The sequence below is a fragment of the Pteropus medius genome, unplaced genomic scaffold (genome assembly GCF_902729225.1).
Source record: "Pteropus medius unplaced genomic scaffold, Ma_sr-lr_union100, whole genome shotgun sequence".
In the NCBI taxonomy this organism is placed as follows: Eukaryota; Metazoa; Chordata; class Mammalia; order Chiroptera; family Pteropodidae; genus Pteropus; species Pteropus medius.
The window spans coordinates 16073013-16097540 of record NW_024354503.1 but is presented as its reverse complement, the minus strand read 5'-3'; the positions used below and the strand labels follow the sequence as shown (position 1 = coordinate 16097540).

At 49.1% G+C, this 24528-nt stretch overlaps 2 protein-coding genes and 1 non-coding gene across 6 annotated transcripts in view; 1 reads left to right on the top strand and 2 right to left on the bottom strand.

Annotated features, from left to right (window-relative positions):
- The window catches only part of CUNH6orf132 (chromosome unknown C6orf132 homolog), a 31086-nt gene extending 25569 nt beyond the window's left edge, over positions 1-5517 (bottom strand). Inside the window, 1 exon segment of the mRNA XM_039854150.1 lies at positions 5345-5517. Within this exon segment, the coding sequence (XP_039710084.1) occupies positions 5345-5480 (136 nt within the window). The 5' untranslated portion in view covers positions 5481-5517.
- CIMIP3 (ciliary microtubule inner protein 3) overlaps positions 1-24291 on the top strand; it is a 31278-nt gene extending 6987 nt beyond the window's left edge. The window contains exons 2-4 of one of the 4 annotated variants that reach the window (XR_005651044.1): positions 2705-2866; positions 5491-5673; positions 20383-20432. Coding sequence is in view for 1 of the 4 variants with exons in the window: in XM_039854149.1 (XP_039710083.1) it covers positions 17932-17934; positions 20383-20712 (333 nt within the window). In the remaining 3 variants the exon portion in view is untranslated. Of the gene's footprint in view, positions 1-2704; positions 2867-5169; positions 5349-5490; positions 5674-5903; positions 6063-17870; positions 17935-20382 lie in introns of those variants that run through there. The other 3 variants (XR_005651045.1, XR_005651046.1, XM_039854149.1) reach the window with 3 other exon arrangements.
- Positions 14269-14387, bottom strand: LOC120596455 (5S ribosomal RNA). Its single transcript, XR_005651151.1, has one exon. It is a non-coding gene; the product is annotated as a 5S ribosomal RNA (ribosomal RNA).
- Positions 24292-24528: the final 237 nt, after the last annotated feature.

Sequence of the window (24528 nt, the reverse complement as noted above, 5' to 3'; positions counted from 1 at the left end):
GTGTGTGTGTGTGTATGTGTGTACCTGTGTTAAGTAAAGGGGTAAATGGCCAGCTGGCTGCCTCACTCCCAGGCCTTTTTTCTCCCCTTCTTTCCAAAAGAAAGAGCCTCCCACTAGGTCTCGGACATTTCTTTCCTCACAGAGTTCAGGTTTGCTCTTGCTCCCCCAGCCCCAAAGCTGCCTCTGGATCTCCACGGAGGCTGAGGTCTGGGACAGTTATTTAGCTCTTTCCCCAAATCTTAGGTCCAGACTAAAGAGGAAACTAACAATAAAAATGTAAATGTCTAACATCTATTAAACTCGTATGATGAACTAGGCACTATTCTAAGTGCCCTTCACAAACCTGTGGGGGAGATACTCTTATTATTCCTGTTTTGCAGATGAGGAAATTGAGGCTCAGCGAGGTTAAGTCTCCTGCCTAAGGTCCCACAGCTGGTGAGTCAAAGGGACCAGGATTGAAGCCCAGGCACCTAAGTCTAAGTCCAGTCCTTTCTGGTCATAGTCAGCACAGCAGGGAAATAATGCAGGGACCCATCACCTCTTCCCTTGGTCTCCTGTTTCTTCAGAGTGAGACTCAAAAGTTGCTGAGGCCTAATGAACCCAGGAATCAGAACCCCAGCTCCTCCAAGTAATACCTGAGGGCTTTGAGCATTTTCTCAAGCTGTTTCCCCACCTGTCAAATGGGGATAATTACCCATGTTTTGGATGCATCCCAAATTCAGAGAAGAGAAAGACGCTAGCAGGGTTAAAAGAGCTGGAGTGATGGTGTTGAGACTCCGAATTGCCGGGAGCCCCCAAATGACCCCAGGAGCACTGGCCACCAGTCTAATCGGATTCCAGAGGCTTAGCTGGGCTGGGGCTTTAGCTGGGGAGTTTGTTGCCTTGACCCAGAGTAACCCAGAATCCCAAAATAGACCCCTCACCTCTACCCCACTGAGGTGGGGCATGCAATCCTTGGCCACTAGGGGAGCCCCAGCTTTTCAGGGAAGCAGTGTATGTGTGAGGGGTGCCATGAGAATGTAACCCATAGTGGTGTTAATGAGGCCCTTCGCTGCTAATTAACAGGAACCTGAAAAGGCCAGTCTGTCCCAGCAAGCCCCAGCAGGCCTGACCTCAGCCCCAGAGAGAAGCCTTTGTCCAAGGGCAGAGGGGACGCTGAGGTTGGGCTGGGCTGGGGCACGGATACACAGAGCAGAGGAGGGGGGAACAGAGAGGGAGGAGCTTTGGGAGCTGAGACTGGAGGGGGAATTGCACAGCAAACAGGCCCTCTGCTTCTTAGCTAGGACGCGCTACTCAAAGTAGGGTCCATAGACCTGTGGAAGGACTTCCCCTGGGAACTAGCTGAAAATGCTGTCTTCCTCCATTCCCTAACCCACCACTTCAGAATCTGATCCTAACGACCGATGCCCTTAAATGTTTGAGCTGCCCTGAGATGAAATGACGGAGTTCTTTAACCTATCTAAGCCACCTGAGTCTATTTCCTCAGTGGAGAAAATATATGTAGTTTTTAGCGTAGTGCCTGATTCAAGAAATAACTGATACGAATGATATTATTATTGTTGTTGTTATTCATTTATTCGCTGGGAGAGAAGGAGCACCCTGTAGCGGGAATGCAGTGGTCAAGGGAGGGCCTGGCTTTCTGAATTGAACTATAGAAACAAGGGGAGCTTATATAATGGGGCAGCAGAGAAGGTGTGTATGTGTGTACTAACAGCCAGCAAACCACAGCACACCTCCAGGGGACAGGAGTAAACGATAGTCTCTTTCATATTCCTTCAACATACAGGTCAGCTTTCCCATAGGCCGGTGCCAGCCAAGCACTGGTGAGAAATCTATGCTCAGCTTCTAGGGTTCATGGCTTCCTACCCTTTAACCTGTCCTGAGACACAAGGTCAGGGGATCCTTGGAGGAGAGATATCAGAACCAGCAACCATTCTTGGGAGCATTGGGGTTCTCCTAATTAGGAACTAGCCACAGTCCCTTCTCATTTATTTAGAACCGGCAGGAAGTCCCAAGGGGAAAGAAAATGGCCCAGCTCCCATCAGGGGAAGGAAACCCCAGGATTCCCAAATCTTCCTGTACAAAAGAATCACCCAAGAGCCCTAACCCAGAGATTCTGACTTTGGGTTCCTGAGCTGGGACTCTTGAAATCTGTATTTTGAATAAGCGTCCTGCGTGGTCGTGATGGTGATTTACATTTGAGGCAAGAAAGAGAGTTCCCCAGCAACAGGGTGTCCTATTGCTGGAGTGGAGTGGGGTGGGGTGGTGGTAGATAAAAAAGCAGGCTTAATTAATCCAGGAGGCAAAGGAGGAGTCTAGAGCGCCAGGTTTCAGGCCCATCCCTTATTTCAGGATTCCCGAAGATCCACCCCTCTGCTTTCTCATGCATTTAAAAGACAATTGTTCTGCCTTTTTCTTTTAAGACCCTCAGCATGGGCTGGGGGAAGGGAGGAGGCTTAATTAGGATTGCAATTGCAGTAACTGAAGCCCTCAAGTGAAGTGAATTACCAGAATAAATGTTAGAAAAATTCTTTAAAGAAAAATTTATCCGTCATCACTTTCACATGACTATTTGCATTTTTTTGGCTGCACCTGGCCTACCCGGTGCAAATTTTTGCATGGCTGTAGCCACAGAGTAAGTGGTTACTCCTTACTTCCTTTATATACCCCTACATTGATTTTTTTCCTCCCTTCATCCCCACAGCCTGTCCTTCAGGTACTGGATACTGCCAGCATCGCAGAGAATGTTACAGACTCAGGGACCCGATGGAACTCTAATCTCAACCTCTTCGATACCTCAGGATGGCTTCTTCATGCCTCAGTTTCCTCTAGCCTATAGCAGTGTTAAGAAGAGGAACTGAAGCAGGTAAGGGCATGGAATTCTCAGGGTTGAGAATGACCTGATAATAATAAAGGGCCAGCTAGTAAATATCCTCAGCTTTGTGAGCCATACAGTCTCTGCTGCAGCTACTTAATTCTGCAAAGCAGACTAAACTCATATGTAAATGAGGGATGTGGCTGGTTGTGTTTTAATAAAACTTTATTTACAATCACAGGCCATGGGCCAGATTTGAGCCAGGGCCAAAATTTGCCAGTCCTTTCTTTAGGACATTTCTCTCTAATGCTCTTCAAAGCACTGCCGTATACAGAACTCAAGCAGTCGTTCTGTAGGCAGACTAGATACCATCTCCATTTAACAGAAGAAAAAATTGAGGCCCAGAGAGTAGCTAATCCCCACGTTATTGACAGAGGCAGGACCCCAAGACAGGTCTGGCATCTCCATCACATCACAGAATCCCCAACTCCAAGTACTTGTCCCATTCAGCAGGGAGGAGGGCCTCTGCCACACCTACCAGCACCCAGGGGAACAACCCAGAAACACTGCCATCTTGCCGGGTGCACATTGTGCAGGGTGCAACCAGGCTGAGTCAGCTGAGGGCCAGCCTTGCCCTGGGGAATGGGAGGGCCTGCCCCCTGGGTTCCAGCCCTGCCCAGGCTGATGAAGGCAGCAGCTGGCTGGAGATGACAGGGCACTGTGCCCCCATTTCTCTCAGAGAGACTGATCCCCACCAGCAGGCAAAAATGTAGACAAATGTCTAAGGCATTTCTGAAGTTTTCCCTTGGGGGAGGAGTTGGGGAGGGTTCTCAGGCAGATGCCCCCTCAAGTCAAATTCACCTTCGAATTACCTTTCACAAAGTCAATTCAGTAAGCTGGCTAAGAGTGTGGTCTCTGGATTCCGACTGCCTGGGTTCAAACGTTGGCTTTGCCTCATGAGGGGAAATTTTGGGGTAATGGACATGTTCTAAAACCGAATTGTGGTGATGGTAGCACAACTAACTCTAAGTCTACTAAAAATCACTGAATTGTACACTTAAAATCCTGGCTCGGCCATTTAAAGCTGCGTGATCTTGGGCATGTTACTTAACCTCCCTGTGCCTCGGTCTCTTCATCTGTCAAACAGGAATCACAGGCTAGTTGAAGATTCAAAGAGTCAACAACATGAGGACTTTAGAAAGAAAGGATCAATAAATGTTTGCTTCACAGGCCAGGAGAGGTGTTTGGGCCTCACAGAGTTATACTTGGCAGCTAAGTTCCTAAACTGTGCCTCGAAACTGCCCTGCCCCTCCTAGCCTTTGCTCCTGCTGTTTGCTCTGCAAAATCTCGATGCCCTTTCCTCTCAGCTCAAATGTTAGCTGCAATCAGAGGTCATCTCTCCTCTCCGCTCCTTATGTACTTAATCATTTATAGCAAAGGCTTGGAAAGGGTTAGATGGCATATGGTTAACACTGTTGGCTCACTGGTCTGAGAACCTTGGGCCAGGGAGAGGGAACATCTTGTTTGCCCTACTCCTGTCCCAGTGCCTGTGTCCCCACTGAGACAACCTGGGTGCTGAACTGAATCCAATAGTTGGGCAGGAGCTGAGGCTAAAACATCTTCTGTGGGTCTCACCCAGTACAGTGGTCATAAAGATCAGTGAAGGTAATGGGGTGACAATGAAGGGAGGTGAGCTAAAGCAGTGACAGGTGACCTTCCTTGGGCCCAGAGCCTCTTCATACACAAGAAGTGAATTCCTGTCCCCAGTCCCCTGGAGGCATGGTGTTTTCAGATGCCTGCAGAGATACACCACCATGACTCTGGGGCCAGGCTCAAGTCAGGAGCCTCCACTACCCCATCCCAGGCTTCTCTGTCTGAGCCCATAGACAACCCAGGGCCCAGGCTGACCTGGCAAGAGCCTGTGACCCCAATAAGAGAGTAAGTGCCTTGCACAGGCTGGTATCCTGCTAGCAGCGGCTCCTATTGACTTTTCCTGGGCCTCCCCTGTGCAGAACTAAGTGCGTGAGTATTTAGATAGCAGCCCCCTCCCGTTGCCTATGACCTTGGGCCAGGAGAGGCCTGGCAGGTACTGCGGAAAACAGAGGAAGTAGAAAGGGTGAGGGTTGGAGGGACCACCTCAGCCCTCCTTGGGGTGGGGGGCACTTCTGACTTAACAGAACTTCTGAAGGAGGGGCCACTGCAAACGTCAGGAAGCCTTTCTAGCAACACAAACATAACTTCCTACGAGGAAGGAAAACAAACACCTTGGAAGAGGACCTAGGATCAGATGTGGAGGAGCAAAGGTCTCCACCCTCGCTAGGGAGAGGGTCCCCTCCATCCGCGCACCTTTCTCCCCGCCGCGGCCCTTTCCCAGAGACACCCGCTGCGGTGGCGCCTCCCCTTCCACACAGCTCCTTCCCGGCCAGTTCACAAGTTCCAACGTGTTCCTGCCCCTCCGCCCCTAGCCGCGCGGAACGCCCGCAGCCCGGGAGGGGGCAGCGCCCAACCCTCTCCCTCCGGCGCACTCACCGAGGTCCCTGGTCCCCTCCTCCTGGGTGAAAATCCAGGGGGGATTGGTGGCGTAGAGGGAGGTGGTGTTGGGGTTGGCATGCTTCTTGCCGAAGAATTTGCTGAAGGTGCCCTGCACCGTTTGGTTTTTTTTCATGCTGCCGCAGGCCACGCGGGCACCGGGGAAGGACCGTCCCTCGGTCGCCCTGCCCTGCCCGGGACTGAACCCTGCACGGTCTCCCTAGGGCACTCTACCAGGCCATGCCCAGCGCCGTCCTTCCGGCCCGCGCACCGGGCGACAGGTGCTGCGGACGCCGCCGCTCGCCTGGAAATGCGAGCTACCTGGACAGGTAAGAGGCTGAGGCTGTGAGCGGCCCCGCCCCGCGGTCGCCCAACTCCCCCGGCCACATTCCTGCCCGCCTCCTTCTACAACAGGCCATTGTTGGCACGGCCCGGTGGGCTTGGGACCTCGCCCGGCCCACGCCCCTCCTGGAAGACGAGCCGCTCCCCTCCTGGCCCTCCTCGTCCACCCCTCTTCTCCCCCGGTATGGGAGGAGGCGGGCAAGTCTCCTGCTTCTAAGGAGGGTCATGACTCGGTCAATATGGGAACTTTGACTCTGTACCCAACACTCGGGAAACGGCTGGCCAAAGTGAGCACACCCGAAAGGTTCTGCAGGCCTTCATAAACACGGGCCACTAGACTTCAATGGACATAAGGAAATGCCCCTAAGAAAAAAAGGTAAGGGGGGGGGCGGGAGAGCAATAATCTAGCATCCCAATCTGATGACGAAGGTGGAAAATATCCTCATTGGCAGAGCTCCAAAGAGAATGTAGGATGACTAAATCTTGGCATTTCTTTGTACATCGAATTCTTTTTATTTTTTCTGTGAGGTTAAGTAAATATAATTTTTAAAAACTCAAGGTGAGTTGAGCCCACTTAAGGTTGGGGTCACTCTCCAGGGAGATTAGCTGTGGACCTTTAAGGTGCATGGGGTACCATCCTAGCTAAGGCAGGGAGTGACTGTCCGATGAGGAAAGTCCCATCAGATGAGAACTTGGGGGATGGTGTGAAAAATGCTGACTGGGGGAGAGTCAGCCCAAGGGGTTAGATTTCGATGCTTTTTGGGCAGCAGGAGTGGAAGGTTGGGTGGGGGGTGATGGAGTTGATGTGTTTCCTCGAGATCCCCAGAACAGCACCCATTGCTGCATTTCCTCTTCTGCTTCTCTCAGACGGTTGGAATAGTATAGTTCTATGTACCAAAGTCATATTCCCCTCAACTTTTCGTTTTGAAAACTCATTTGAAAGGCTAGTAAATTAACCACTTTTATTCCTTCCTCCTGGATTTACTGATTATTAACAAGTTGTCACATTTTCCTTATTCTCTCTCTCTCTCTCTCTCTTTCTCCACACACACACAAATACATACTTTTTTTTCTTTTCAGTAGGCTAAGAATAAGGGCAGTCTTCTAAATGACTACAAAATAGTTAACACTCTCAAATTTAACATCGATACTCTATTATCATCTCTCAAAATGTCATTTTAGTTTTTAATTTTTTTAAAAATCCACAATCTAATCATGTTTCACACATTGCATTTGCTTGTCATATCCTTTTAACCTCTTAATTTAGCACAGTCCGGCACCTTTATTTTTCATGACAGTGGCATTTTTTTAAAGTTTTCTTTACTTGCTCCAGCCTCAATGGACAAGATGAGTCAGACCTTCAGGGATTGTGGCTGTGAGGTGTTTCCCAAATGCTTTTGGTTGGAGACATGCCTGTGTTCAACCCTGTCCCACTCACCATGGCTAGTGCTCCTGGAACTAATTCTTGTTTTTAAGGAGTATCTGTGGAGGCTCTCCCAAATGTGCGGTACTGTGCTGAGGATTTGGGGTACATGGGTATGTAAAAGAATTAGAGAAGTCTTATTTCTACGTAGAGAATCTTAGGGTCTCATTAGCGAGATAAGATTTACATGATTCAAGGTGGCAGGCCACGATGACTAAATACAAAACAGTGATCACTGTCATTAATATACATAGCATGAATTCAGAGGAGAGGAGGTCAGTGTGGGCTGGAGAAGTCTAGGAAGGCTTCTTGGAAGAATTCAGGCTTGAGCTGGCCCATGAAGGATGACAAGGATGTTAATGAAGAAGGGAAGGAATTCATTCTAGGGCATGCACACACACCTGTGCTATCCATCCTTGCCTCCTCCTACCTCCACATCATGGTTCCTCCCACTGTCCACATGAGAAGAGCACAAGAGAACCCCAGATGCCCCGTCGCACCTTGGACATCATCACAACCCACCCAAGTGCTCTAGACATTCTGGTACAAGATAAAGCCTTCTTTTTTGGAGACCTCTGAGATAAGAAGTCCCGCCCACCTTGGGTAGTTCCTGGACTCTTACACCCAGAACCAGCCCTAGCAGAGTCACCATTAAATGGCTCTATTCATATGCAACTTCCACTATATAACTAATATTCTTGAGAATTGCTGTGTGCTCAGCTCTGGGCTGTGAAGGATGCAGAGAAATCAAAAACATGGTTCCTGAGTTCAAGCTGCTTTAGTCTATTTGGAGTGACACAGGGATAGATGAAGAGTGGGGAGGTAAATGATGGGGAGGAGACTTAACAGTGGGACAAATATTCAGAGGAGGAGCCATCAGGGTGTGCTGAAGGATCTAGAGGGGCTGCAGGAGGTGTGACGGCCTCTGCAGGGGCTCAGGATGGTGGAGCTGGGAACTGGGGAATGGGACAAAGGTTATAGCAAGGTAGGCCAGGGTGTGGAAGGTTTAAAAAGGCCATCTGGAAATATCAGAAACAATTCAAATTGTCCACTGGAGATGACTGATTAAATAAATTATAGCGCATCCACACAATGCAACTCTAAAAATGAATGAATCAGCCAGTTATGTCGTTATCTCCAAGATAAACTGATAAACTGTGATAAAATGTTGACAAAATAGTGTATGTAGTATGCTACCATTGGGGTAATTTAAGTATGATCTTATTTGCTTGTATTGACAGAGAGAAACTTTGGAAAGATCCGTAAAAAATGAAGAAAAGTGTTTACTGGGGGCTGGAGGTGGGGGGAACTGGGCAAATGGAGGAATAAGAGTGTGAGGGAGAATTTTTACTGAATGCTCTTTTGTATTTTTAAATTTTCAAACCATGTAAATGTATTTCCTATTTAAAAGTTAAAGGAAAATAACTAGGCAGAAGAGTTTAGTCTAGAAATGTGGTCTATGAACGAGCAGCATCTGCATCACCTGGGATCTTTCTAGAAAGGGAGGCACTCTGGCCCCATCCCAGACGTTGGGCAACTGCTTTGGGCCTTGGTTTGTTCTTCTCTAAAACAGACTATTAATTTAAGGTCATTACTAGTTTCAGTCAGCTGGTGGATTAAGGTACCTAGCAGAGGATCTTTGTTTTAACAAGCTCCCCAGGTGATTCAGGAGCATGTTAAGGTTTGAAAAGCTCTGGCCTAGAGTCAGTGGCTACCAGGAGCAGGCAGTGGTGACTATGTGGGCAAAAGTGACTGACTGCTAACAGCTGTGTTCTAAGGCTATTCATCTAACATCTGGATGAAGGATGGATGGGAAGGAGAAAGTGTAGGCTGAAGGATTAAAGGGCTTAATTGATTGTTTAATCAAGTGGTAAATTGATAAGCAGGAGAGGATGGGGGCAGGCCTTGTGTTGGTAGCAGAAATAGAAAGAGCAGAGGCAGTTTGTGGGGCATTTCTTGGGAAGAAAGTAAGGGCTTGGTAAACAGCTTGCCTATAGGAAACATCTCTGAGCCAGTTTCCTTATCTATGGCATGGGAATGGTAACAGTACCCCCTCCTAGGATTGTTATGAAGATTAAATAAGATGATGGATGTAAGGTGCCTAGGATAGGGCCTGGCACACAGGAGTACTCCTTAAGTATTTGTTCATTTCTCCCTCCTTTCTCCCTCATTTCTCCCTCCTTATTGTTCTCTTGCTTTGGGGGTTTGTTCTGGTTGAGGATGCAGAAAAAGAGGAAACCACGATGATGGTGAACACCAGAAAGGCTTGAGGTTGTTGGGAGCCCAGGAGGAATCTCTGGAAGGCCCAGGTTGAATGGCAAGCAGTCCACCCCACGTGCCTAGTTTCAGTTTCACCTTGTCAGCCTGGTAACTTTTGAAGCCAAGGTCCCTGGGGCAGGGTTGGGGCCTAATCCTCTGTCCAGCTCAGCACCCTGTGCTGTTGCTGTTCGGCCCCCGCTCCATCTAATAACAACACCTCACACCTCTTCCCCCAGTAAAAGAAACAGCCAAATAACAGGCTCCCCTCAAAACAGCCAAAAGCCCAATCCTGTAATTAAATCTCTGCTCAATGATTACTTTGTAACCTCCAAGAGCCCACTCTACTGGCCAGTTCTGGAGTGTGGGGTAGGATTGGGGCCTGGGAGTTGCAGTCTCCCCAAAGAATCAGTAAGGCCCTTGTCAAGTTTGTGGTGTTTCCTCCAACAAAGCCAAGGGCTCCTGGCTGAGAGTGTGCACTCTGAGTCAGAGAAGGGTAGGCTGAGACGTCCTGAGAGTCACCTTCATCACCCCAGCTCTCTGCAGCTAGTTCTCCGGGGGCAAAAGTCAAACCTCTGGACATCCCAGCTTTCAAATGATACTGAGCTGCAGGTCATCTTGTCCAGCCTCTTGTTCCAGGCCAGAAACACCTGATGCCAGATCAGCTCCTGAGACTGTTTCTTCGGGCCTACAGGGGAGGGTGGGCTCCAATCACTCTACCTCTGCATTCCTCTGAGCTGGACAGGTGCCAGGAGATGTGATCAGGCTAAGAGGAAGTTGGCTAGTGTGGATTCCTATATCTTGAGATGCACTCAAAGTCATTACCTGGTGCCTGGAAGTGAGAGGATCCAACGTCCAGCCCTGGGTGGACAGTGGTGTGTTCGGGGATGCTGGGAAGAGACCCATTTCTCTTTGTAACTATGGACTCTGTTGATGAGTCCATGACATAGTGGGAAAGATCCTTGCTGAGGAATAGGTTTGAATCCTGACTCTGTTCCTTAGCACTGGCATGATCTTGGCTGATCTACCACTTCTCTGAGCCTCCGTTCGTTAATGTAAAACAGGGGCTATTAATGTAAATTTGTTATGAGATTCAGTGACATAGTAGGTTAAGGTACCCAGCAGAGAGTCTGACTCATAGTAAGTACTTAGTGTCTGCATGTTCCCGTTCTTCTTCTCCACCCTGACTTTGGGCATGGAGATGCTAAACAGAGAACACAAAGACAGAACAGAGGCTGCGACAGAGCCACGCCAATTCAGCAAAGATCCTCAAGAAGGAAAGTTCAACTGGGGCCCAGGAGATAGTGTGGGGCAGGTGTCTACCCCTTCAAGGTCACCTTGAAAGCCAGGCAAAAACATCCCATTATAAAACACATTCCATGATCTGAAATAATGTGCGTTTGTGTGTGTTTTTAAAGGATTGTTAAGTACAAATGCAAAAAACAGAATTCTATGTAGATCGCAACTATAAATATATCAAGTATATTTATGAATGGCCAGGGACTGGAAAGGAACAGAACCGTGGAAAATGTTCAGTTGCAATGCCAGGACTCCATGAAGGGGTTTTTAATTTTTAGTAATCTGCTTTGTTGAGAGATGATTTGTTTTATTTATTTTTTTTTTATTTTTTAAACATTTTATTTATTTTCCCCCCTTTCCCCTTCCCACTTGGGAGATCTTTTAACTTAAAACTACAAATAATGAAGAACATAGTTTAACATGGAGCGCATTTTCTTTTTTTAAAGAGCACAAGTCAGGGGACCTGGAGTTGTGGATTCTAGTGCTACTTCCGCCACTCACCTCCTATGAGACCTTGGAGCCTTCCTGAGCCTCGGTCTTTCCACCTGTAAAGCGTGATGGTGGGATCTAACACTCAGGTGTGGTTTCACATGTGATTTAAAAGCTAGCTGGCTGGCAAAGGCAAAACAGCAAATGAGGCTTTCTGGCACCTACTGTATGTGAGGAGGCTACTTCTGGCTCTGAGAAGAGAGGTCAGAAATGGGGTACAATAATCATTTCCTGGGCACAGTCATCTCCTCTGCACCAGGCCCTGCGCTAGGCCATGTGAGCTTTTAACAGTCAAGGTTGATCCTTACCCTGTAGAATTCGGCACCACCGCACACACTTCTCGTGAATTCTGGAGACCAACTCTTGAAATGAGACTCGAGCCCTGGGAGCATTTCTATGCAACCCCTCCTGGGTCTGGCTTATCTCTCTCTCTAAGACCTAAGAGGAAAAGCAACCACATCTACCACTCACTGAGCATCTCTTCTGTGTCAGGCACAGGATCGAGTGGATTATACACATTAACCCACTCCTGTCAAGTCAGTCCCACAAGGGAGGGTACGATACACCTATTTTATGGATGGAGAAAAGAAGACTACAAATGATGTTTACTCCTAGTCTATGGGCAATCATTTCTGCTCTTAGGAATATGCCTTAATCCAGGTCCCTACTGTGACGTGAATGCAACATCATTACAGTGCTGCTCGTAGGGATAGGGAGTTGGAGGCACCTGGGGGTCCATCCCTAGGGGACTGGAGATGTAAAATGTGGCGGATGCACCCTGTGGACTACACAGTCATTGGAAGCAAGGAACTAGATGCTCATATAGCAGGACAGGTAGATCTTAAAAACAGTAGGGAGCAATCAACATAGTGAGATCTAAAACACACGATGCCACTTGTGTAAATAAAAATGACCTGCACACAAGACAACAATATATATAGTTTGCAATAACACTATGAACAAGAAGATACTCATTAAGCATATTAGCATGGTTGCCTCTGGCTGGGGTGGGTGAAGAATGTGGTTGGAGACTGGAGATAAATTAAGGGGAAAATTAATACAATGAGAGAGGAGGCCCTCATAGACCAGGGATAATAATGAACCATGAAGCAAGGGATAAGAATAACTCAGCCTCCTGTACTCGAGGTCCAAGAATAGAAAAATAAGTAAGGATCAGAGAGGTTAAGTAATTTGTCCAAATCACACAGAAGGCGAGGAGGGATGGAAAGAATGTCCAAGTAACCAGGCCTACTTAGAACAGGTGGTAGCAGGACACTTAAAACCATTTGCCTGTCCCTCAACAGCAGAAAGGGCAGGAGGGGTGGAGGCCGTGTGTGTGCCAAGGTGGTCGGTGGAGCCGCCTGTGAGCCAAGCCAGCCCTGAGCCTCACCAGCTGTCTTCGTCCTTCCAAAACACCCACCGAGCACTGTGGGTACAGATTGCAGTCCTTACCTCGCAGGAACTTTGATGATGAATAAAATGAGGTCATGCCTGGAGTGTGGCAGCAAAGTCAGAGAAAGGGGGGCTTCCAGGAGGCAGGACTGAATTAGTGTCTTTGGAAGTTTAGAAATAATAATATAACTCTTAGAGACCACTGCTCTCAGCTCACATAGTCCTTATAACAAGCATTCCAGGTAAATTTTTCTTATCAGCCTCATTTTGCAGATTAGAAATCGAGGCACGGAGAGGTTAATGATTTGTGAAAGTCACACAGAGGAGAAGAGGGAGAGCTGTGTGGGACGAGAGGCCATGATATTAACCCTTCTGCAATTTTCAAATGAAATAAGACAGATACGGCTTGACTAGCCAGGCCTTCCTTGAGGAGATCTCCCTAGTCACTGCCCCGCCTCAAGGTTCCCACAGTGAGTGTGACACAACCTGGGGCAGGGACACTCGTGGCAGGGCCTAGTCCCATGCTCAATCAGGGCTCCCTGCCTGAAGTCCTCAGGATGTGATTCAAGGCCCCCTCCTTCAACTGTCCAGAATAGAGGGACCCAACATCTTTATTTTAGACATACGGAAACAGGCCCAGAGAGGGGATGGGACTTCTCTCAGGTTACGCGGGACTCCTGGCAACCAGTCTAGCACCTCACCCGCTCTTTGGCTGAGACAAAGTATAATGTGTGTTAAGTCCTGGTGCTCTGCTCCCCCAAGCCCCCACTAGCCCACTAGCCCCCTAGGCTTCTTCCTGACAGCTTCTTCAGGCCCTGGGCTGGGACCCAACCCACTTTCCCCAGATCCAGAGATGCTGGCCAATCTACCCAGAACTCCATGTTCCCATCTTCCCTCCCTCTTCCAAGCAAGATATCATTCATTGCCCAGAGCCTTAGAGATTCCTTAGAGTTTCTGGCAGGGCAAACCCTGATTTCTGCCCCTCTTCCTCCCTCTTCCCTGGCAGCTTCCCCTCCTGGACCCCCCTAACCCCCTCAGAAATTAGGGGTCCCTACCATCAGCGTGTGAGATTTGAGCACAATGCACAAGTCATCAGCACCCCAACTCCCAATCTGCCTGTGGGCCCCAAAGTCCATTCCATATCCAAAAGTCAGGGCTGACACAGTGCCAGGAAGAAAACAAGTCCTGGGCCCAGCCCAAGCCATTATAGCAGAGGATAGGAAGTCACCAGCTTGCTCTATTTTTCTCTTTCCCTTGTTCTCCCCCCACTCCTCCTCCACTGAGCCCAGGAAGAAGTCCAGGTCTCCTACAAGTGGGATTTCTGACGCGTTCCTGGGAGGTGCCCACCAAGTCTAGCATTGGGGAAATAGGACCCTAAGGGGGCGTGGTCTGGTTTTTGAAGGTGGGGACAAGGACAGCCCATTCAGCGCTCCCCTTTATCAATTCAGTTACCCACACATGTATAATAACAGCTAATATTTATTGAGTGCTTACTCTTACCAAGTGCCACTTACTAAATGCTTTGCCTAATTCTATTAGGTCGGGACCTTTATTTCAGTCCACTCACTTTACACATGAACAAACGGAAGTACAGAAAGGTTAATTACTTGCTCAAGATCACACAGTAAGAGTAGATCCAGGATTCAAACTCAAGGAGTCTGACTCAGCTCAATCAGGAGGGACCACCCATCTATCCTTTTTTCTTTTTTTTTCTTTTTTTTAATGCCTACAGCACCTGGTATTCCTAGGTGGTCTCCCATCTAAGTACTAACCATGCCCGACCCTGCTTAGCTTCCGAGATCGGATGAGATCGGGCACATTCAGGGTGGCATGGCCGTAGACAGGGACCACCCATCTACCATCTAGCCATTTACCCACACTCATCCACCCGCCCATCTACTCTCCCACTCCTTCTTTCCGTCCGTCCATCCGTCCATCTGCCCATCCATCCATCCATCCATCCATCTATCCGCTCAGCCATCCAGACACCCATTATCTCTGTAATTTTGAGGGCAGATAGAGAGAGAAAGAGAATGATGGGTTGGCTGGCAGTGGTTTCTTATGACATATTGGGGGCGTAGGGAAAATTAGGACTTCTGGCGGTACCTAGATAACTAGAATGATTTTTCTCCTCCTACCACTTACCCTGCCACTCACACTTAAGGAATCCTGGGAGATCGTGGGAATTGCAGAGTGTCAAGGTTAAAAGAAAGAACTTTCTAGGCCTTGAAACTTTAGCCCCCAGTCCTGCCCCTATGTCTCCTTAGAAAGACAGAAGGAATTGTGCTGTCAAAGAGACATCACAATGCCCCTGCCCACATAAGTTTTCCCCACCTTGGCACTCCCAGTAGCATCCCAAGAGTCCCTGGGAGTCCTTGGAGCCTCTGACCACCAGAAGTTCCATCTCACCACTAAGAAAGGCCCTGGTCAACGATGACCCAGGTGGGATGACATCACAGGCTAGATCAGGGTGCCCAAGGTCACAAGAAGTTTGATTGGCAGAAAGGAGTATGAAGGCTCCAGCCCCACCCACATGTGTAGCTGAGAGTTGGGGGTCCCTTACAAAGGGTTTAGATGCCAGTGCCACTGCCTGGCTCTTGTTTCTCTACCGTAGAGCTGGTGAGGGGGCAGGAAGTGGGCCACATCCAACTCCACTGGTAATTTTGCCCCTTCACTTCCCCAAGACACTTCCTGGATTGTTACTTTGCATTACTCCATCTCACAGCTAAAGTTTATTGAGTGCTTAAGAGGTCTAGGCACATTATATGACAAATCTCATTGAATCCTCATGGTAACCCTGTGAGATAGATTCTCGCGTTATTCCCACATCTTAGTTGGGAAAACTGAAGTAGAGTATTATAAATTACCAAAAGATCAGGTACCTTGTGGGTGGTGGAGCTGGAATTTGAACTCTGAGCCCTCATGCCGCACAGCCTCATGGGGAATCTGAGGCCCTATATGGCCTCCCCTTTCGAGCCCCTCTGCCCCCACTGCAGGCAAACATGCTCCCCTAAGGGTTCAAACGAGCACACTCAAAACCTAGGTGTAACTGCTGGACCAGGCTGATAATAATTACTATTTGCATTGTGCTTGCACAGTTCCCATACTCATCGCACCCCCACAACAAGATGCTGAAGTAGATAGCCTTATTATCCCCATTTTGCAGATGAAGCAACTGAAGCTCAAAGAAGTTCAGCGACTTGTTCAAGGTTGCCCAACCTGTAAGGGCAGAGTCAGGCCTTGAGCTCAGGCCTTCAACCTCCAAAGGCCAGGCACATTCCACAAGACCAAGTGCCCCAAGAGGCTTAACCAGCAGCCTCACCCACTGCCATTTGCATTTCAACAGGGCAGGAGTCCTTCCACCCAAGAGTGAGGTGCTAATGGTGGAATGTCAGGCACCAGCAGGCTAGTGGATCTGCCAGGGGGCCTGGACTATTGGAAAAAATAGAAGACCTGTAGTAATGTCACATATGAGGTCTTCTTGCCTTATTTAGAAAGCCCCACTCTTGAGAAACCCTCTTCCCCACTCTAAGCCCTGGGTATAAGGGACAAACACATACATGTATATATCTAAAAGGCCTTTGTGGGTTCTGCCTGCAGGGCTGGGGGGCTTGAAGGGAGAGTTCTATTTGGATTTTTTCTTTTAGTTTGAACCCCAAGTGAAAATAGGAAGAGAAGGGGCTGGTGGGACCCTCTACTTGCCCTTTAAGTCTCGTTGCTTCCTGTGGAATAGGAGGCTTAAGCCAGGGCTGCAGGAAGCAGGTAGGAGAAAGAGGGTCTGCCTCGAACCTTTAAACATTGTGAGCTGATCTTCTTTGTGGGGCTCTCTGTGCACTGTGGTATGTTTAGTAGCATCCCTGGCCTCAACCCGCTAGATCCCAGTAGCACCCCCTAGCTGTGACAGCCAGAAATGTCTCCAGGAATGCCAAACAACTCTGCGGGGGGATGGGGAATCACCCCAGTTGTGACCCACTTTTCTCAAGTCACACACACACACTTCACTTGACGGAGGACCTGATTGGAGAAGAGATGGTTAAATAAAACCAGATGTTAACCTAGAAAGTATGCAGTTAGGCCCCACCCTCCTTCCAAAGCTGTCAGTGCTGGGCCCTGGGGGAGGGGCAGGGAAGGCTGGGGCTGCCAGGCTTCCCCCTCCGTTTCCTCTTCCTCCTCTTCTTGACCAGTGTCTTCTCTTCATTCTTTATCTCTCCCTCCTCTCTCTCTTTTTCTTCTTCCTCCTCTCTCTCTTTTTCTTCCTCCTCTCTCTCTTTTTCTTCCTCTTTCTGGAGAATGTCCAAATTTCTATGAGGGCCTCATTCCTGGAAGTGCTTAAAGCCCTGCCCGCCCCTGCTCTCCTCCCGCCCACCAGGGTCCTGAGTGTTGCAGAAGCAGCATCTGGGACAGAGCTGACTGGTAGACCCAGGGCAGGTAGGCCTGAGCCAGGTCCTGGGCCGGAGCAGAGAGGGAGGGGAGTATCCAAATCTTGGTTCCTGCACTAACTAGTCAGTAGTAGTGAGACTTCTACAAGGTCTTCACACACAACCTCATGAACTGTGCGAACTAAGACAAATGATTAGATGCCTCTGAGCCTCAGTTTCCGCATTCGAAAAATGGAAGTGACATCTCAAATGGCTCTTAGGAGCTTTTGTAGGACTGAGTGGTTAGTGCCTGGCACTTGATAGATGCTCAATTCTGTTATCAAAAACGGTCACTCTTCCCTCTGTGGAGTCTCTGTTAAGACCCTCTAACCATTCTGAAAGCACCTTCCTTTGTTACCCCTGACACCAGCCTCCTGAGCCCAAGGTGCACTGTCCCAGTGGCCAAAGGTAGGCTGAAGAGCAAGTAGGGGTGGGAGTTGGAGCCTCTGCAGTTTCCTCATCTCCATGGCCACAGGCTGAGCCCTTCTGCGGTGTCAAGAGGACCAGAAAGCCACATCCTCAGGATCACGCTTGACAAGAAGAAACCTAAGCCACTTCTGTGGCCCAGGAAGTGGAAAATTCTACAGGGCTAGAATGTTAACCTCAACACCAAGCATAAAGAGATTGTTGTGGACTCTATAGCAGTGATTCTCACTGCCCTCAGGTGGCATTGGCAATATTGAGGGACATTTTTGTCTGTCACAACTGGGAGGGGGGTTGAATAAATAGAGGCCAGGGATGCTGCTAACCAGCCTGCAATGCACAGGACAGCTTCCAGCAAAAAAAATCACCCAGCCCTAAATGTCATTGTTGCCAAGGGTGAGAGGCCCTGCTCTACAGGACTTCATATTTGAAACATATTTGTGATGTCTTTGTTATTTGCGCACTCAGAGCCTGGCATTCAAGAGGAATAGTTTTGAATGAATGAATCAATGAAGCAACCAACATCGTATCCTCAGCTCTAAGAGATGGTAATTCATACAATAAGCTTCACATTTCTCAGTGTGCCATCCTGTTCATACCAGGTTCCAGAATTCAGAACCAAAATCCAGCATTCAAAACCCCAGTGTTCTGGCCAAACCGGGCAATCTGGCTGCCTGACTCTCCAGCAAGCGTGCGGGCTGTGTAGGGTGGACTTGGCTACTCGCCTGCTGCCCAGCAACCTGGTAGGAGCTCAGCGAGTTGACTAAATCAGGGCAGAAAGGACTTGGCAGGCCCTGTCCTCACAGTGCAGTGGACACAGGATCCATCACAGTATAGGATGTGGAACTTGGAGTCAGTCGGGCCTGGGTTCAAATCCCCAAACATGACCCTAAACTTATGACTAACCTTTATACTTTAGTTTCCTTAACTCTATATATTGGGTTAATAATACTAATACCTTCTTTAAAGGGTTAATGTCAGGATTAGAAGAGATAATCCATTTTAAAGAATTTGGTGCTGTGCTCGTAACTGGTGGTAAAAAATGATCATCGATGAACACTGTCATAGCTCATTTCCAGTGCTTGCCCCTCTGCTCGTAATCCTGTGTCCCATGGCTGAGCCTGGAAGAGTCTGGAAGGCTGCCAAACACTCGCTCATGCGTCTCTCTAGCTCGGCTGTGCGCCAGCACTGGGTTAAGTCCCAGGGACACAGAGGGGCATAGAATGTGGTCCTGAGCGGTTTACAGGCTGTTGGAACATTAGCAGGAGCACTGAAAGGACAACAATTGGAGATGAGGCAAACATGGCACCCAGGATGCCAAGTGCAAGGAAGTACTGTGCCCTTGCGTGTCCCAGCCCAGCGAAGGGCCACATTGCAAGAGGAATGCCTAAAGGCACAGAGGAGGGTGAGAGGGAGCAGGGGCTGTGGCATCAGTGGCTTCCTGGAGGAGGTGGCAAGAAAGTTGCTGGCTTGGAAGGATAGGAAGAATTTTGAAATGCAAAGCTAAGGCACATATGCTCAGGAGTAGGAACCCATAGGAGCAAAGACTGTTTTGAGGAAAACCCCGGGCGAGTTTGAATTGTGCAAATGGTTTGTAAATTAAAAGCAAAGGAGTGTACTCTATGACTTGAGTACCGTGGATTTTTTTGTAAGATGGTGGGGGCTCAACTTCCGGTATCTCTGCAGCTAAGGGTTCCTTTCCAGTTCCCCAGGCCCTGCAAGGTTCAGCAGAGAGGAAATAAATGGGTCTCCCTGGCAGTTGTAGCCTAGGGGAGCAGGACAAAGCCAGCCCGACACACAGGCATCTCATCCTTTGGGTTGTGCTGTCATGGCTTTGAAGATGCCTAGTGAAATGGGCATCCAGTAGCTGGGAGATAGTGTGGGGGTTCAAAGGTCATAGGACAGTCAAGGAGGGTGGCGACAGAGAAGCAAATAAATGTCAGTGTGATGTGATACATGTGGCAATGGGGACCTCCTAGAGGAGTAGACCTCCTTACCTGATCACCCAACCGTGGTGGTTCTGGAGAGCAGGCATTGTTGGGTAGGAGACACACTTAACAATGAGAGACGTTCTGAAATAGAATGGACTGGATGGTTCCCTTGATTAGAATCCGGTTCATTTGAACCAATATTTATTGTGCGCTCATTAAATGCCTTGGTCTGGAGTAAAAGAAGGAATAGGATTTTGGAGGCTGTTATGTCAAGGGTAAGGGTGAAAGGGCACTGCTCTTAAGGAGCTGACGGCTGAAAGGAAAAGACAGAACTCCCTGGTGAATGGAAGGGAGAGCGTGGTAGGCTGGGGAGACAGCCTGAGCAAAGGCCTTGAGGCCTGGAAAAATGAAGTGTGACCAGGGAATAGTAAGCAGATGGTAAGGCTAGAATATAGGCTTGGGGAAGCCCCATCCTTAAAGGTTTTGCCTTCCAGGCTGGGGGCCTTGGGCTTTCTTTCCTAGGCAGTAGAAAGTAAAAGATGCTTTGAGGAGGAGGAGAGTCACATGACCTGTTTGTTAATACAGAAGATTAATTTGGTGTGAGTATGAAGCACAGGTTGAAAAGGCAAGTGATCAGGAGGCAGGAAGACTTGGTAGAAAGCTGGAGTAACCCTGCAGGAGAGAGAGGATGGCTGGCTGGAGCAGTGACAGAGGGCAAGGAGGGGTGGGCCAGAAGACAGTGACGTGGAAGACTAATGGGCGGTTTGGATGCAGGAGGAAGAGGTAGGGGTGTTTGAGGATGACCAGGTTCCCAGGCTCTGATCTGGCAGAGGGCTCTGAGAAGCAGGTCATGGTCTGCGTTAGCAGGGGGCCCGTCAGTGACCTTGAAGGTCCTCCTCTGCCTGGAGGTATCTGGCTCCACAGCCAACACAGCTGTGCTCCGGGGTGGCTCTGTGGGCTTCTGACCAGTGGCCCTTACTCCCCCTCCTTCCCTTGCCCCAGCATGTGAAGTCCCAGTGTCCGATGCCCAGCTTTTCCCTTCTTTTCTTCTTTCCTTCCTCCCAGGATTCACGGAAACCTTCAGTACCCAGCCACCGGCCAAAGACACCATCAGGCAAAAAAGTGGAGCCTCCATGTTCTCTCCTGTCTCAGTCGTGGAAGGAGGACCGCAAGCAGACTCTGGCAGCAGCCTATGTGCCTGTGGTAGTGAACTCCAGGGGTCAGAACTCAGACAAGCTAAGGTTCAATTTCTACACCTCCCAATACTCCAACTCGCTGAACCCCTTCTACACCTTGCAGAAGCCTACTTGTGGCTACCTGTACCGCCGGGACACTGACCACACCCGTAAGCGCTTTGACGTGCCTCCTGCCAACATGGTTTTGTGGCGCTCCTAGGCAGTCAGAAGCCTGTCCACCTCCACCTTCACCCCCTAACCACCAGTCTTGGAGGGGAAGGGCTGCTCACTCCAGGAGGAATAGACCGTGCCTGGGCTAGGACAGCTGTGCCATGCTCACTGTCAATGATGGTAAAGGGACTCTCTTGTAGGCATCAATTAAAGTTTGTCCTTCCTTTCCCTGGCATCTGAATGGGTGGCTGTGAGTAGGTAAACTGAGGCCACTGGGGTGTTTTACGGCAAAGTTAGGTCCACAGGTGCCTGAAGACTTGGAAGGACTTGATTCTTAGTGCCCTCACCCGGAGAATAACCTCCACCCGCTCCATAGCCTAAGTCCCAAGCAAAGCCTGTGCTGGCCATACTCTCCCCAGGGTCCAGGCTGGGCAGCCCCTCCAAAGACAAGAAAGACATGCATCAGCTGACCATGACTCCAGCTCTCTTATGAAGCCTCTCATCCCAGATTGGAGCAGCCACTGGAGAATGAGTAGTAATGCAGGGAGTGAACCCAGACTCAAGGAGCATCTCCTCTCCAGCCCTAGTTTTATATAAAACCACCACTTTTGACTTCTAATTTGTTGGTGGAGATGGGTTTTCCACCTCAAGTATCTCATCTGATCCGGATGAGCTGCCTCTGAGGTTAGTTAGGCTTATGCGCTATGGTTCATGGAGAAGGGAGGTGAGGGCAGAGGATGCCTCACCCATAGCAGTGGCCTGGGTGAGTCCCTGGTCACTGTCACCCAAGGAAAATCGTGATGTGCTGGAGCCAGCTCCAATCGGCCTGTGGGCCTCTCCTCCCAACTCTACAGTCAGCAACTTCATGTAGCCTGAAATTGGCGAAGATAAGAATATTTACATTACTGAAATTAGCAAATGCCTACAACTCCCCCGCCCCCCCACCCCCTGCTCCGCCCTCAGAGAGCCAGTTGTTAAGTATTTAACAGTACATCACTGGGTGAATCCAACTAGTTTCATTTCTGGAAGTCACATCTCATTCTAGGTAGAATGGCGTATTCAGTGGAGCATACTTCTAGAGCTCAAGAGGTTGGGGCTGGTGTGGGATAAAGGGATAGGATGTCTGGGGACCCAGACAAGCAGTCAATGCAGTGGCCAGACTTTCCTGGATGCCTTTCTCTGAAAAAAATGACAAGGAGGGAGGACGGACGCAAGGCCCTCCTAAAAGTTACCCTAACAGCCTAGAATCCAGTTTTTTTGTTTGTTGTAGGTTCTCTTTCAAGTTAGGACCTTTCCTGTGATGCCTGGTGATCCTGGCTGGAAGAGGACCATTTGGCATCTGTACCAGGTCTCTCCCGTTTGGTTGTCAGTGTTTGAGGAGACAGCATGGGTGGAGGGATGTCTTACTCTTCATATGCAGACTTTCCCTTAACTCCCCAGTTTTCAGAGCAGCCCTTCTTTCTTTCCGAGCTCTACCCAGAGGCTAGGACCTCTCTGGTTCAAATCTCCAGAATAACCTTCTGCCAGGGTCAGGCGGGGATAGGTGCCTCGAGATGCCCAATCTGCTGCCTTTGGAGGGCATCTGGAAAGGCAATTTTTCCTTATACGAACTTTCCATCAGTCCTCTTATTTCAGTTCCATGTCCTGCACCCCAGCCTTCTATACCCACTTCCTGAGTTCTATGGCAGGAATAGGCTTTGTTTCTGCACCAACCTCCACGCTGTCCTGCTCCTTGAAAGCATTTAGGTTTCAACTTTCTGCTCTCCGATTAATTGCTGCTTGTCCATCTGCTTCCCGTTTTCTCTAATTTTATTAGAACTTCTCATCTATTGTCCTCCTTCTCTTTGCCTCTGTGGATGTGTAGCTCTGAAGAATGCATTTATTGCCATTGTAGTGGGATTTTAAAAAGGAGCAGAGATAAATACAAGTTTTCCATCTATTATAACCAAAAGTCTTCATCCTCCATCCAGTCGATCATCCAACAGACACTTGCTGAACACCTAGTGTCGTCTGGGTCCTTGGGCTGCAAAGATGAACCAGAACCATCTCTGCCCACCCTGACCTGACAGCCCTGACAGGGGTGGGGGTGGGAACAGCATCTTCACTCCCCCAACTGATGCCTCCTCCTGTCCCCTGGAGAATGGTCTCCCCCTTGAGGTTCACCTTGGTAGAGCAGCCTCCACGGAAGCTTCCAGGAACCTTTTAAAGAGCCAGCATGGGAAGGATCCACGTCGGTCCCATGTCAGTCCCACGTGGATCCAGGTGGGATGGTTCTGGGAGGAAGAAGAACTGTTGCTCAAGGCTCTGTTGTGTTTCTGTGGGGGTGGTCAGTGGGCAGGCAGCCTTGGAGGGGGCTTCCCAGCTTTCACCACTGCGCACCTGCCCCACCCGTCTCTCTCCTTGGTGCCATTCTGCCAGGTGGATCCTCTCACTCCGGTTTGGCATCTGTCCCAGGAGGGATTCCTGCAGACAAAACAGTCTGGGAACACACAACTTCTATGGCCACCACGTGAACCGTCTGCTCTGTCCCTCTGTTCCCCTCCGGTGCACTCACTGCCTCCTGGAGGCACTATGTGGGTCCCAGTCCTCCTTGACTTAGCATCTATGTCTTGGGGGGAGAATGGAGAGTAGACTGAGAAGGATCACTGAAGAGGAAGACACTGGACTCTAGGATTGGGAAGCTGTGGAGTTCCATTCCCACCCTGGCCTGGAGACATGGGATAAGGGCCTCCTTGAATACAGATATAGCCAGCTGTTAATGGGATTGTGCAGGCAGAAGGGCCACAGGGGAAGGCATTGAAGTGAGGAGCTATAGGGGCCCTCCAGCTCTGTCCAGGCCTTCCTCACAGATTTAAAGATGGGCTAAAAGCATGGTGATGAGGTGGAAAGACTTTGGTATCACCACTTAAAATTTTGTCAACCTCAGAATGTGATTTGTCTGCCCCTCTTGTCTCACGAGGAAATAATACCCATCCCACAGAGCTGTCGTGAGCCTATTCAACAAGCTTAGCATGGTGCCTTGAACACAGTTGGTATTTAATAATAGTTCCATCCTACTTTAGCTTTCTTTAATCTTTTCGTTAATTATGCATGCATACATTCATTCGCTCAATATTTCATTGAGCTCAAGCCCCTGTCAATCAAATGTCCTCTCAAAAAGGTAATTGAGGAGGATTTAATGAGGGGACTATTTACAGAGAAGTGAGATGATTAAGGGACTAGTGATGTGCACAGACAGTGGCAATAAAGGGAAGCCCTTCTTACCCCTAAGCTTGAAGGGTACGGGGAGGGGGCTTTGTTTTAGGAGCCCAGAGGGAGCCCTGGCAGGAGGTATGGCTGAAGGTAGAAGAAATCGACCAGCCTTTCTCTCTCCCCACTCTCCAATCTCCTTCCAGTGCTTCTCAATGGATGAAGCCAGCCTGAAGCCAGAGGGCAGGGAGCCTGGTGACTCAGTCCATAGGCGTCAGCCTCCCGGGGCTCATAGCAGACAGAGAAAGGTAGAAAATGAGTGGGGAAGGGGCATACAGAATAAGCAACACAGTGCCAAGTGGAATCCATGGTTTCAGGTGCTGGGAGGATGCAAAAGATGAATAAGACAATGGGTTCTATCCTCTGGGAGCTTGCTGGATTCCTGAGGGCAGCTACTTATAATTCCGGAAAGAAATGAATGTTACGTCTACATTATTGTAAAGTGTGAATGTTGTCACAGGTCCTAGGATGACCCCACCCCCAATTTCAACCCCTGTTGTCCCTGACCTTGTCCCATAGAATACTGCAAAGGTGATGGGATGTCACCCTCTTGATTAGGTCACATTATATGACTCCATTTTAGCAGATTGTAAAGGGATTCTCTCTGGCTCAATGA